At 39.1% G+C, this 15,330-nt stretch overlaps 1 protein-coding gene across 1 annotated transcript in view; it reads left to right on the forward strand.

Annotated features, from left to right (window-relative positions):
• The window catches only part of LOC132490477 (vomeronasal type-2 receptor 1-like), a 409,356-nt gene extending 399,326 nt beyond the window's left edge, over window positions 1-10,030 (forward strand). Inside the window, 3 exon segments of the mRNA XM_060098825.1 lie at window positions 6,988-7,111; window positions 8,954-8,994; window positions 8,996-10,030. Of these exon segments, the coding sequence (XP_059954808.1) occupies window positions 6,988-7,111; window positions 8,954-8,994; window positions 8,996-10,030 (1,200 nt within the window).
• Window positions 10,031-15,330: the final 5,300 nt, after the last annotated feature.

The raw sequence follows: 15,330 nt of genomic DNA on the forward strand, positions 1-15,330 counted from the left end.
AATTTTCCCAAATAAAATACATATCTTTTCTATATATAGGTTCAGATCTTTTGTTTTTGGAACTTTTTTTGATTATAGCTTTAAATATTAGTTCTATGATTTTGTTTTCCTTCTTCAAGTACTCCAAAGTGTTTGACTTCCTTTGTCTCTTCCTTTTATTCACCTTCTCTCTGATAATTTTCACTTTACTCTTTATTTCATCCTTATTCTCTTTATTGTTTTCCTGCCTTTATTCAATGCCCCTTATTAACTTTTCACTGAAGTATATATATTTTGAACACCTTGTGACTTTTATCTTAATTTCTGAAATAGTTTCTTTCCTGAGACATATGAACTTTTTTCATTTCTTCCAGTCTTATATCCATTGATGTTTTAAATTTTAAAATATCTGGTTCGAGATATTTTTGACATCTACAAGTGCTTTTCTGAGAATACTTAATTGAAGTGCTAGGATATCTATTTAAAGTATTCTTTTGCTTAATGGTTGTGTGTGTACATTTTAGAGGGGAATTTTAACTTACTGGAATATTTTTTTTTAATTTTTATTGAAGTATTGTTGATTTACAATGTTGTGTTAATTTCTGCTGTACAGCAAAGTGATTCAGTTATATATATATATATATATATATATATATATATATATATATATATATATATACATATATATATATATATATATATACTTTTCTTTTCCATTATGGTTTATCACAGGATATTGAATATAGTTCCATGTGCTACACAGTAGGACCTTGTTGTTTATCCATCCTATATACAATAGTTTGCATCTGCTAATCCCATACTCCCAGTCCTTCCCTCCCCCACCTCCCTCCCTCTTGGCAACCACAAGTCTGTACTCTGTATCTGTGAGTCTGTTTCTGTTTCATAGATATGTTCATTTGTGTTGTATTTCAGATTCCACATATAAGTGATATCATATGGTATTTGCCTTTCTCTTTCTGCAATGAACATTGGGGTGAATGTATCTTTTTGAATTACGGTTTTCTCTGGATATATGCCCAGGAGTGGGATTGCAGGATCATGTGGTAGCTCTATTTTAAGCTTTAAAAAAAATTTTTATTGGAGTATAGTTGCTTTACAATGTTGTGTTAGTTTCAGGTGTACAGCAGAGTAAATCAGTTATACATATACATATATCCACTCTCTTAGATTCCTTTCCTATATAGGCCATTACAGAGTATTGAGTAGAGTTACCTGTGCTATACAGTAGGTCCTTATTAGTTATCTATTTTATATATAGTAGTATGTATATGTCAATCCCAACCTCCCAATTTAGCCCTCCCCCCCATTACCCCCTGGTAACCATAAGTTTGTTTTCTACATCTTTAACTCTATCTCTGTTTTGTAGATAAGTTAATTTATAGCCTTTTTTTAGATTCCCCATATAAGTGATATCATATGATATTTGCCTTTCTCTGTTTGACTTACTTTGCTCAGTATGACAATCTCTAGGTCCATCCATGTTGCTGCAAATGGATTATTATTTTTTTTATGGCTGAGTAGTATTCCGTTGTATATATGTACCACATCTTCTTTATCCATTCATCTGTCAATGGACTTTTAGGTTGCTTCCATGTCCTGGCTATTGTAAATAGAGCTACAATGAACATTGGGGTGCATGTGTCTTTCTGAATTATGGTTTTCTCTGGGAATATGCCCAGGAGTGGGATTGCTGGGTCATATGGTAGTTCTATTTTTAGTTTTTTAAGGAACCTCCATACTGTTCTCCATCGTGGCTGTATCAATTTACATTCCCACCAACAGTGTAGGAGGGTTCCCTTTTCTCCACATCCTCTTCTGCTGGAATGTTTCGATTTTCATTTTTTGTTTTCTTCCTATAGTAAACTTATATGGAGGCACAATTCTATCTTTAGTTGTTTCTGTGGACAAGGATGTGGGTTTTGGGTGAATCACAAGTCTGTATTTCAAGACTGCCTTCTTCTGTTAGTAGAGTGCAGAGCAATTTATTTAAGAGATGACTTTTGTGTGGAAAGGGAAGACTTGTCTTTTGATTTTATGGTTCACTCTTGTTTCTACGGAGTTCTTAATTTTCCTTTCTTACTTTTTACCCTTTCTATCACTTCCCCTTCTGTATACTTTCTGGTCTCACTGCAGGGATGAAACCATTGCTTTGAGTCCCACCTTCAAGACCTTGCTTTATAGCCTGACATTTTCTTTCTAGGAATGTTTTGTCTACTCTCCAATAACCTTAGCTTGTCTGCTCCCCCTTACTCTTTTCTGCACAGTTTCCTCAGAGTTCCATCATTTCCCATACACCTAGGGATGAGGAGGGAGGTCTAGAGGTGGCCTTGCTGGAATTTAATGGCTATTTCTCTAGTTATAATTACTTTGAAATTCATAATATTTTCAGGCTCTTTATGATGCTAAAGTTGCGGGTCATGTGTGGTTTTATTTACTCTTTTTCCCTTTTAAATCTGTATGGTGTTTTTCAGAGACTGTGTGGAGAGATTCACAGTTTAGTAGTTACCATTACCCTGGGACAACCCAGAAGTCCTTCCCTTCCTTCTCTGACCATAGTTCTGGAGGAACTTTATTTCTTCCTCCTTTTTTTTTTTTTCTTATTTATTCCCAGGGTCAAGGAATGTGAAGTAGGATTTACAAGTTCATAATATAATTTGATCTAGGGAACATTAGCTTCCAGTATAGTAGATATATATACACTCACATGGGTGCATAGACATGTCAATAAGCTTTAATATATCATTCAAAAAATCCTTTATTGAGAAATTATAGGAGAAAAGGGTGAGTTTCATAAATTTCAAAATTCTTTAAAAAATTTGTTTTCAAAATCGTTCTGGAAAGCAGTGAATATGAGGTTTGAAGATTTGGTTGTAAAGTACTTACTCCAGATAAAAAGCTGTTATTTTCATTATTATTGTTATTAATTTTTACTTATTAATAATGAATGATTATTCATTATTATTACAATTTTAATTCCTCCACTTCCTATAGCAACAGGCGGGCTTTGCTCTGCAGAACTGCAGCTCTGAACATTTTAGAAAAGAACCTAGAGACAGGGTGCCCTGTTTACACAATGTAAAGGTAACACCTAGAGAAGCACTTGGGAAACCTCATCACTTACCAGACCGCTGAACTTTTTACCCTTAATGAAATATTAGTTCTAGGAGAGAAGAACTGTAGGGCTTTTGATATTCCAGTTTAGTGTTTATCTGTAGTGTTACAGTAAACTGATAGGGTGGTGGAAGAGCATTGGCAATTTAATCTTCCATGTGAATATTCTGGAGGAAGCAGCAGGAGTGAGAGAGAGCTGTAAGTGGGTGTCAGGACAGCCAGCAGTTTTTCTTTGCTGCTGCAAGACATTTTTGGGGGGAGGATGTCTTTCTTCATCTTGTTTGTTATTCATGTATCTTCCCTCTTCTTGTGTGGCCCTTTTGACCTGGGATCTGAGATCCCCAAATAGTCTTCTGAATCATACTGGGAAAGGACATAAGAATACAAGAAAATTAAGATTTCCAAACTCCTGTGCTGTGCCAGATACCAAGGGGATCTTTTTATCTCTTTTTTTGGTCCTTGGTTTTCCATGGGTATCAATAAACATATACAGACTCATGTATACTCACAGATACATACACACATACATACATGCATACATGCTAGTTCCTCCCTTTCTTAACCCGAACTTAAGCAGCTCTTGAATACATTTTGGCAGGATAAAAATCAAAACTTAGTGTTTGCCACTGTAGGGGCCATAGTCCTTCTGCATTTTATTTCTTTGGCTTAGAGCTGCTCTGTCCAATACAGTTGTCCCTAACCACATGTAGTTTTTAAAATTAAAATTAACTAAAATTAACTAAAATTAAAAATTTGTTTCCTTAGTCATATTAGCTACATTCCAAGTACTCAACCGCCACGTGTGGCTAGGGGCTACCGTATTGGACAATACAGATATATAACACTTCCATCATTACAGAAAGACAGAGCTGCCCTAGGCTTAGCATATAAACCACCTTCTGTGGCCCAGAGCCCTCTCCCTGACTGGGGCCTGAGACTCTTCCCTTTTGTATTCCTGGTGCTAGCCATAGAGCAGGTGCTCAGTATAATGTTTTGCATGAAACAAGAGAAGATGCTATTGCTTGTATAAGCAAAGTTCATAGAATGCTCATTCTACTAAAAACTGATAGAAAAGTAGTAAAATGTACTAGTAGATTTCTATTTTAATAATGTTTCATTAGAGCATAGTAATTTTATTTTTCTCATTTTTATTAAAATTTATTAAAATTAGGGTTATTTTGTTTTTTTAAATAAATTTTATTTTATTTCTTCCCCCCAGCCATGCTGGGATTTTTAGTTCCCTGACCAGGGATTGAACCCGTGCCATCTTCAGTGAACGTTTGGAGTCCTAACCACTGGACCGCCAGGGCATTCCCAAGGTTATATTTGTATAGTGAAATTGGTTCAAATGTAATTCATTACAAATTCACTAAGCAAGTACTATGAGTCTACCTCTGTCTTAAGCACTGCAAAAAGAACACTGCCCTCGCAGCACTTAAAGTCTAATCATTAATTAATTGAACAGATATTTATTGAACACAATATTATATGTGCTAGACACTGTTCTAGGAACTGGGGATGTGTTAATGTACAAAACAGAACAAATCCCTGCCTAACGGGACTAACATTTCAGTGGGAAGAGACAGGCAATATACAAGATAAATAAATAAGTGATATAGTGTTTTAATGGATGATAATGTTAGGGAGAGAAAAATAGTAGGGATTGAGATAGAGGGTGCTGGCAAGAGTGCTGTAATCTCACATAGTGTGGTCAGGGAAGACCTCACTGGGGTGACATTTGAATGAAAACTGAAAAGACAGTGAATCCATGCATTATCTAGGGGGAAAGCATTCCAAGCAGAGGAAACAGCAACTTTTAAACCCTGAGGTAGGGGTATTTTTGGCATTTTAGAAGAACAGGAAAGAGTTCAGTGTGGCTGGAAAGAGTGAGAGAGAGAGAGAGTAGTGGGAGAGGAGGTAAGAGGGGTGAGAGAGGGTCAGATCACATAGAGCCTTGTGGGCTGTTGAAGGACTTTGGCTTTTACTCTGAGTGGAATGGGGAGCCATGGAAGAGTGTTGACAGAGGAGAGTCATGATCCAACTTAGAGTTTACAGAATTATTCTATCTGCCATGTTGCAAATAGACTGAAGGGGACAAGAGTAAAATCCACTGGATTTGCTGATGGACTGGCCTTGGAAGTATCCTGCACCAACAATTAGTAGATGGTATAAGGCATGATTTAACTCATGATAATAAACTGAATCTGTAGGTTGGTAAGCAGATGGGCCTGAGTGAAGGTATGTGTAGGCAAGTAATCGAAGATATGGTTGGAGATGATGGGTGAGACTGGTGGTGTCAGTGACAGAAATAGGGAATTCGGGAGGAGGAATAGCATAAATGGGGGTAGTTTTGGACATGTTGAATTTGAGGTGATGGTGGAATCTCAGAGTAGGGACATGTTGGGAGTTTAGGATATGTAATTAAAGGTCAGGTGGGAAAAGTTGGTGCTACAGTCAAGTTTTGGATGTTCTTAGGTAGAGGTGCTGGTTGAAGACAAGAGAATGAATGAGCTGCTTTATAGTGAGAGATAAAAGCAGAGGATCAAGGACTAGAGCCGAAAAAACAACAAACAAACAAACAAACAAAAAACACCCACAGTGATGAGGTAGGTAGAAGAAGTAGAACCAACAAAAGAAATAAAAGGACCCAATGGAAGCCAAGGGAGCCTGCATCTCAAGGAGGAGTTGATCAAGAGTGCCAGATATCCAAGAGAAAGGAGAACGGTACTAGAGGAAGAGCTGTCAGACATGGCAAGAAACATTTTAGTGAGGTGAGTGGGCTGGAAGCTAGATCATGAGGGTTGAGAAGGGAAGGGATACTGAGAAACAGAACAAAAAGACATCAGCTTACTGTGATGATTTTCAAAGAAAGGTATATGGAGAGCCCTTTTCAGAACACTGGGTCAGGAGAGAGGAAATATAGTCATTCTGTGGTGATACACACACACACACACACACACACACACACACACACATGCGCATGTGCACGCACACAACCCTTTTAAGAAGCCTATCTATTGTGTTTAGCAATACATACTTAAGTAATCTTACATACCATAACTGAGCTCATAGATTTCTGATATTTTCCATTGTTATCTAATTCAGATTATCTTGGGAAACTCAACATAGGAAAATTCTGATTTCCAAAATGAATCTTTTCACTTTCCAAAATGAATCTTTGCTTAATGGGGAAATACAGCTTCTCTCCTTTTTAAGTAGGAAGCTCCTCATTTACATTTAGATATAAACCGATTTACAAACATTGCATTTATAGTGGGTTTCAATGTGCACAACCATGTAGAATGTAAAGGGAAACCTATGTTTACCACTGAGTTTTCTAAGCTCTTTTTGTGAGAAAATATTCCAGTGCTGTGCCTTGTCCACTTTTCCTTTTTGCCATACAATTTTCCACATGGAATAGACCTTTCATTGTTATTTTGTACTGATTCTGTATGACACATCTTCAGACTGTGTTGGGATGACCTTGCTGAGAAGTCTTTCTCAGGCACTCAAGATGATTCTTGGGGTCCCCCCTCAAGCAGAAACAGACTTGACAAATTATCCTCTCCTCAGAGCCCCATGGACATGGAGCCTGGTCTGAGTCTTCAAGGTTAGAAAGAGTTAGGTTTGGGATTAGCTTTGATATTTTCTAGAATCAACCACAGGACTTTTCTAGAATCCCATTTCTAGAATCAACTATAGGACTTTTAGCAAAATTCCTCTAGGCTTTCCATTTTATTATTCTCTTTGTCTGTTATTCTTGCCCAGCTATCCTGGGTTTCCCAAGATATTACAAAACTTCCACAGAAATCCAGGTGGAAACTTTCTTAGCCTGGCAAAGGGCTTTGTTACATGCATTGTATTTGTCTTTGCTAGCTTCCCCAATCAGTGTGTACTGACCTGTGTCAGCCTGGGACCCAGAAGGGAATTCGTCATGGGGAACCAATATGTTGCTTTGACTGCATCCTGTGTGCTGATGGGCATGTGTCACAGGAACCAGGTAGAGATGGTCATTTTTTTCACTGATATTAAAATGGAAGGAGATTAAACATGTTTGGGCAAAGAGGGCCTTGGGAGCCTTCTTTATAAATAGATGTGAACAACTTATGACAAAAATTATAATCCATCAAACTATTGGATGTTCTGTGCAGTGCAAAAAATTATAACATTGCGTTTTTTTAATATAAATTTATTTGTTTTATTTATTTATTTTTGGGTCTTCGTTGTTATGCGTGGTCTTTCTCTAGTTGCAGCGAGCGGGGGCTACTCTTCATTGTGGTGCACAGGCTTCTCATTGTGGTGGCTTCTCTTGTTGCGGAGCATGGGCTCTAGGTGTGCGGTCTTCAGTAGGTGTGGCACGTGGGCTCAGTAGTTGTGCCTTGCAGGCTCTAGAGCGCAGGCTCAGCAGTTGTGGCGCACAAGCTTAGTTGCTCTGCGGCATGTGGGATCTTCCTGGACCAGGGCAGTTTTAGTTCCAAAGCTGCTACATTTGGGAAAAAGACCAACATCCGTGAATTTAAGAGGGGGAAAAATTTTTTTAATGAAATGTGAAAAATGAATACATGGGTTCGCAAAAAAAAAGTATTTAAAATTATTTCAATTTCTGAAATAGATTAAATATTAGTTATGGAAAAATGTGAATGAGTAGTAAATAAGTGAATTACAGTTCTATGTTTTACAGAATTATCTCTAATTTAGAAATATAAGATTTAGAAGTACATCCCTAAAGGCAAAGACCATAATTACTCAAAGTCTGTAGGACAAGTGAATTCTATATCTACTGCTCTATGAATTTTTCACTACAACCTGTTGAATTGCTGTTCTTGACCAGAATTTTAGTTGGGCTTGGTATGCTTAGCCCTATGGAGCATGTTGCAGCAGGTTTATTTTTATCTCTACCTTCTGTTCAAGATAACAAATTGTATGTCTCTTGCCAAAAGGCCCTCTATAGCAATTTAGTTAAAAGAGGATTTTAAAAATGTAAAATTTTCCACAAATGGAAAACAAGCACAAGGTAATCTGAATAACTCCTTGGACCCCATGTGACCCAGTCTCTGCACAGAAACAACAAGAGAAGTCCAATCCAGCAGTCGGAAGTGATTGAAAGGGAATTCCAGTCTTTACCTGCATCTCTTATAGAACAGTGAAGAGATCCATTTCATAATCTACCACAAATTCATCTCAGATTTTTTCTTATGTTGCAATATTCTCCTTTAGAGCCTCTGCCCAGCTAAATGTCCCAAAAGTTTTTTCAACCTTAGTCAATGTGGTTGTTGTTTTTGTTTCCTTTCTTCTAATTCTCAACCTTTCTTTACCTCTTCTCTCAAATCTGCATCTGGAGGGTGAGGAAAGGAAAGCTGAGTGGGCAAAGACAAAATTCTCTTCAGTAGGTGGAGGAGAAGCTGAATGCAAGATTGAAAAGTCTCGTATTTTAATGAACCTTATCACTGTCACAGTACTCTTAATTGTTTCACCTTAGTAGCTTTAATGTTCTCATATATTTGTGGATTGTTCTTGAGCTTATGAGGGTACAGACCTCCCTTCTCAATTAGGTAATTGGAAGAAAAAGAAAGAGGCATCTTACTGAAAAAGGCCCATGCAGGAAGAGCTGAAACCAAGACAGGAGACTGAATTTCCAAAATTGAAATCAATTCTCAATCTGTAATGTTAGCTGCACACTCTAAGACCATTTTATCACTGCTTTTTTTTTTGAGATATTATATATTCTCTGTAGAAAATTTCAGTGAGTCTTGCATTAGGCCTTTGGCTCCTCTGGGCTATTCGCAGCTGAAGGGGACAAGTGGATTTCTTTGCAGTCAGTCCTCTGTTCTTTGTTCATTAGGTCAAAGGGAGTGTGAACAATGTGGTGAAGACTATTGGTCCAAATGCACAAAAGAGTGAGTGTGTGCTGAAAGAGGTGGAATTCCTTGCTTATGATGAGGTCCTGGGATTCACGCTTGTCATTCTCTCCATCTTTGGGGCGCTTGTGGTTTTGGCAGTCACAGTTGTGTATGTGATATACAGACACACTCCGCTTATGACTGCCAATGACCGGGAGCTGAGCTCTCTCATTCAGGTTTCTCTTGTCATCACGTTGCTGTCTTCCATGTTCTTCATTGGCAAGCCATACAACTGGTCCTGCATGGCCCGTCAGGTCACTCTGGCACTGGTCTTTTCACTTTGCCTGTCTTGTATTCTTGGAAAGACTATTTCGCTGTTTTTAGCCTACAGAATTTCCAAATCCAAAACCCGACTTATATCCATCCACCCTCTTTATTGGGAAATCATTGTGCTAATCTCTGTTCTAGTCGAAATTGGCGTATGTACAGCCTACTTAGTATTAGAACCCCCAAGGGTGTACAAGAACATAGAATCTCAAAATATAAAGATTATTCTGGAATGTTATGAAGGTTCTAGAGAAATTTTGTGCTCTATATTTGGGATGGATGTCTTCTTGGCCTTGCTTTCTTACAACCTTGTGGCTTGCCAGTTGCTGGATAATTACTATGAAGGAAAATGCATCACCTTTGGGATGCTGGTCTTTTTTATTGTCTGCATCTCTTTTATCCCTGCTTACTTGAGCACCAAAGGCAAGTTTAAAGTGGCCGTGGAAATATTTGCAATCTTGGCATCCAGTTATGGTTTATTGGGTTGTATATTTGCTGCCAAGTGCTTCATTATTTTGCTGAGGCCAAAGAGGAACACCGATGCAATTGTTGGTGGAAGAGTTCCCACTGTAGATAAGAACATCCAACTGACTTCAGCCTCTGTGAGCAGTGAACTCAACAATACCATGGTGTCAACTGTTCGGATGAGTAGAGTCATGGGTTGCATGTGTCCCTCAGAGCTGCAATGGTGGTATGGTTCAACATTCCCTTTCAGGTGGTTCCCACAGCAGCTGCCTGATGTTCTGGGGTAATTCTGAGGATTTGGGTTCTGGTAGTGTAGTCAAAGCATGGCATATGAAGTCTCATACCATTTAGCAAGAATTCGAATAACTGTTACTATTTTTTTAACATCTTTATTGGAGTATAATTGCTTTACCATGATGTGTTAGTTTCTGCTTTATAACAAAGTAAATCAGTTATACATATACATATGTTCCCATTTCTCTTCCCTTTTGCGTCTCCCTCCCTCCCACGCTCCCTATCCCATCCCTCTAGGTGGTCACAAAGCACCGACCTGATCTCCGTGTGCTATGCAGCTGCTTCCCACTAGCTATCTATTTTACATTTGGTAGTGTATATATGTCCATGCCACTCTCTCACTTCGTCCCAGCTTACCCTTCCCCCTCCCCATGTCCTTAAGTCCATTCTCTACATCTGTGTCTTTAGTATTGAAATTGTAAACCGCTTCATTAAAACCTTTCAAATACTTTGGTATAAGGAGTGCATGGCAGGGAATATAATAGGCACAAGTAACCTAACGTGGTGGATACAAATATTTGGGTCTTGAATATGTTTTTCCCCCCTATATCATGGGTGTCTGATCTAGAAATTTACATTAGACAAAGTCACCTTGTGGGGACCAAAACAGACATCTTGTTCTACATCCTGTTAATGCCTCTATGGAATAGACAGCTTTGCACTGACTGAGGTAAGAATTACATACAGCTCATAAACTTTCACTTGGAGCAGAGTATTTGGTAAGAGAATTTTTGTTTCAAAGGACTCTGCATCATACAGAGAATATTGAAGGAATTGAGATGTGAACAAAACTCAGTTCTTTCTTGAATTCATAATGGAAATCGACAAGTTTCTCCCAGAGAGAAGGCAAGGCCTACCTGCTCCAGATTTTCCTGGAGAGTAAGTAGTAAAGTATTTGAGTTTCAAAACAGTCTTCCTTTTTTTTTTTTTTTTGGTGGTATGCGGGCCTCTCACTGTTGTGGCCTCCCCCGTTGCGGAGCACAGGCTCCGGACGCGCAGGCTCCGGACGCGCAGGCTCAGCGGCCATGGCTCACGGGCCCAGCCGCTCCGCGGCATATGGGATCCTCCCAGACCAGGGCACGAACCCGTATCCCCTGCATCGGCAGGCGGACTCTCAACCACTAGCGCCACCAGGGAGGCCCTCAAAACAGTCTTCTTAAAAAAATAAAAATGAAGGGAATTAAGTGTCAGCAAAGCAGTTATTAAGTTGATTATATAGTGAATATCCAGCTGGCAAAAAAAAACAAATGTTTACCTACAGCAGGTATTAGAATGAAAGATTTTTTAAGATAAATTAAGTGATAAATATTTGCCCTCTGGTTATCCAGAGTTAACTGGACTGTTATAAAAATGTTTTCAATCTTCTTTCAGATATGAAAGTTTTAAAATGACCTATATATATTTATGTGCATATGAATTAACTGTGTAGAAAAACAGAACTTGTAGAAATGTTGATCAACAATGGGTTTGGGAAACTAGAGAAAATAAATGTTATGAAAAACAAAATATCAACTGAACTTGCCTGTTTAATGTTTACTGGTATAACCTTACAATTTTTTTTTTTTTTTTTTTTTGCCGTATGCGGGCCTCTCACCGCTGTGGCCTCTCCCATTGCGGAGCACAGGCTCCGGACGCGCAGGCTCAGCGCCCATGGCCCATGGGCCCAACCGCTCCGCGGCATGTAGGATCCTCCCGGACCGGGGCACGAACCCGCATCCCCTGCATCGGCAGGCGGACTCTCAACCACTGCGCCACCAGGGAAACCCAACCTTACAATTTTAAGATGCAAATCTGATCTAAAGTGGTCTGAACTTATCACTTGATGATTTGGTACACATACATTGTTATAGAAACCGGCTTATGGCAGATAAATCGAACAATATGTGATTGTCAAAGGATGATGGTCTAATTTTTATTATTGATTTATTCTTTGTAATTAGTTACCTATCAAGTATTAAAATGTTTCTCATAACATTCCAAGATAATATCTCTTTGGATGAATGTGTCATTTAAAAATTATTTCTTGTGAAAAAAATGACTGTATTCTCTATTAGCACCCGTTGCCTCAGAAGAGAATCTCATATAGAAGTCACTATTGATGCTCCCTGCTGTGGGTGAGCATTTGCTGGTAACCACATGCTGGGCCTTTGGGAGCAGCTCAAAATTAATTTCAGAGTGTTGCATCAAAATAATGTGGTTGTCGGCTTAGGGAGTAATGTAAAGACTAATTGCTTGAAAGAAAAAAATTGCAAAACAACACTTTACTCAAGGCTGACCTAGACACATGCAGGTCTGAGCTCTTTTGAAAAAAGAAATGTTTATCAGGGCTGCTCAAGTCCACAGTATAATATTAATTCCTTTGGGTTAAGCAAAGAAAATTCTTGATGAGGGCTTCCCTGGTGGCGCAGTGGTTGAGAGTCCGCCTGCCGATGCAGGGGATACGGGTTCGTGCCCCGGTCTGGGAAGATCCCACATGCCGCGGAGAGGCTGGGCCCGTGAGCCATGGCCCCTGGGCCTGTGCGTCCGGAGCCTGTGCTCTGCAATGGGGGAGGCCACAGCAGTGAGAGGCCCGCGTACAGCAAAAAAAAAAAAAAAAAAAAAAAAAAAATTCTTGATGAAAAATGAACGTATTATTGAAAAAGGAAAAATATTCCAACTGCCAGATTAATTGCCTTAAAACATGGCTCTGATCTTATTATTTCCTGGCTTGTCAACTCCCAGTGGCTCTCCACTCTCTACTGCATGAATCCAGCTGCCTTAGCTTGGCATTCAAGACACTACAAACTGTTTTCCATCTTCTATTTCAACATTTGTCACCTGCCACCTTCCTGCCCACATTCTTATAACACAATCCAACTGGACTCCTGCAATTCCTAGAACCTACTTTCTATTTTCTTGTTATCATATTGCTCACACAATTCCCCTTTTCCTCTAATGCTTTAATAGCACTTCAGTCATCCATCCATCCATCTGTCCATCCATCCATCCATCCATCCATCACTGAAAGCTTGGTGTGCACCAGATTCAGAGTTAGACATTGAAAATATACAAAGACAAGGCATTGTTCCCCACTTCCAGGTACTTACCATCATTTTGGATGATAAATAATAAACTAACAATTATCCAGTCATTTGATAAAGCTTTGATTGTGGGAGCATAGAGGAAAGGCTGGGTGAGTCAGGTCAAGAAAGTCTTCCTGGGTGAGGTGACACTTGAATGAATTCCTGAAGGACAAGAAGGAATTAGCCATATGAGAGAAAGATAAACTATTGTATGCATTCTACCTAGCCTAGTGCTTGGAGCATGGTACATGCCAGCTTTCTTTTCCTTTTCTCTAAAGGACTTTAGAGAAACTAAGCTAGGACTTTATCTGTGTCTCTTTTATGTCACTAGCCATTTTCTGCCTTATGCTATGGTTATCTGCTTCTCTGTCATATCTCTATTGCAATGTTATAATTTATTTTGTGAAGAGACCTTGCCATATATATATATATATATATACACACACACACATATATATGTATATATATATATATGCCTATCTATCTATCTATCTATCATCTATTTCTCTTTGTAGACTTAACATCTAGAATATACCTTGCACTTAATAGGTGTTCAATGATTTTATTAAAAAAAAGTGAATGAATGGATGAATGAAGTTATCAAGATAGCTAACCACTCACCTCACAAGGCCCAGGGGCAATGTTTCAATGTAAGTTAAGGAAGCCTGGAGCACAGAGAGGTGGAAGAGGTAGAAAGAGCCTATTGGGGAAACACAGTGCATTTCCAAGACAGCAGGGACCAGTTTAAGAGCAAGAGGCACTTCAGTTTGGGAAGGGAGAGGAACACAGGACTGAAAGGAAAGAGGTGAGTTGAATGGGAGTGGGTAGTCTTGAAAAGAATTTTTCTATAGTATTCATTTGACTATTGTCCCATGGTATTTTCTCCTTATAGTCTCATTTTTGAAGAATAAATGCAGTATTTTATCCTCCCTCACAATTTCTTCCCTTTTGAGCTGTCATTATAAAAAGCAGCAGTTTGGAACATCTGAAGGCAGAGTAATTATTTATAACCTCAAGGTAGAATTATTTACAAAATATGTCAAAAAATCTCTGTGAAATAGACTTGCTTACATTTTTAGAGGATTGTTATACATTTCCCCTGATAGTTTTGGAAAAACAGTTTGGATATAAAAGGCATAATGTGAAAATACAAATAGACCATATATATTAGTTAGGGTAGGTTAACTGCTGGAACAAACACCCCCTAAATCTTAGAGGTTTAACAGATTAACACTTAACACACACTAAGACTAATGTATGGGTTCTTTGTCAGACTGCTCTCCTGGATGGCTCCCTTCCAAGCAGTGATTCAGGGATGCTGCTGGATAATCTGTATTTGTCCCACCAGACCCATTCTCTGCCCCTATAGACTGCATCACATTAACTCCCTTGCCCTATGGTTTCCAGTGGGTTTTATTTATGAGAAGCACCAATGGGAGACTGCAGAGAGAGAGGAGAGATCAGGGTCTTTGTTGTTTCAGCCATGGCTCATTCTTCTACTTGTAGTCCTCTCCCCTGACTACGGCTCTCACCAGATGCTATGTTTAATGATCTGTCCCCTTCTCCTTTTCCACCTGAGTGTAAGAACAACTTCACATTGTTCCTAGTCCAAGGTGCTTCGTCATCCTTTGTTGGATCCTTTAACTTTGCCCACTCATGTCGATAGTCCTTCTTTAAACTCTCTTCCCTTCTGAGTATATCAGCTGTTTCCTGCTGGGACCCTGATTCATACAGTGACCAAGTTTCTTTCATTTTATGATGCTGCATTCTTCAATGCAAGCTTTGCAGACTCCAATTCGTGGATGAATGTAAATAGGCTGTGGGAAGGTCTGATGGTGACTAGTCTGGGTGTAGGCCTTATAAACTCTTGAAATATTAAACAATAGTACAACTCAAGGACAAAGCTTCCACTGAGGAGAAAATACTAGGAGTAGGATCCTAACTGGTCAGGACAAGGACAACAGGGGCAAAGAAATAAAAGATTCAATCCAAGTGATCAAAGTAAACCTTACTGATTTAAAACTTTGTCATAGGGACTTCCCTGGTGGTCCATTGGTAAAGAGTCTGCCTTACAATTCAGGGGACGTGGGTTCAATCCCTGGTCAGGGAACTAAGATCCCACATGCCATGTGGCAACTAAGTCTGCGCACCACAACTACAGAGTCCACACATCCTGGAGCCTGTGCACCACAACTAGAGAGAAGCCCGCGCACCGCAACGAAAGATCCCGC

The sequence above is a fragment of the Mesoplodon densirostris genome, chromosome 5, assembly GCF_025265405.1.
Source record: "Mesoplodon densirostris isolate mMesDen1 chromosome 5, mMesDen1 primary haplotype, whole genome shotgun sequence".
In the NCBI taxonomy this organism is placed as follows: Eukaryota; Metazoa; Chordata; class Mammalia; order Artiodactyla; family Ziphiidae; genus Mesoplodon; species Mesoplodon densirostris.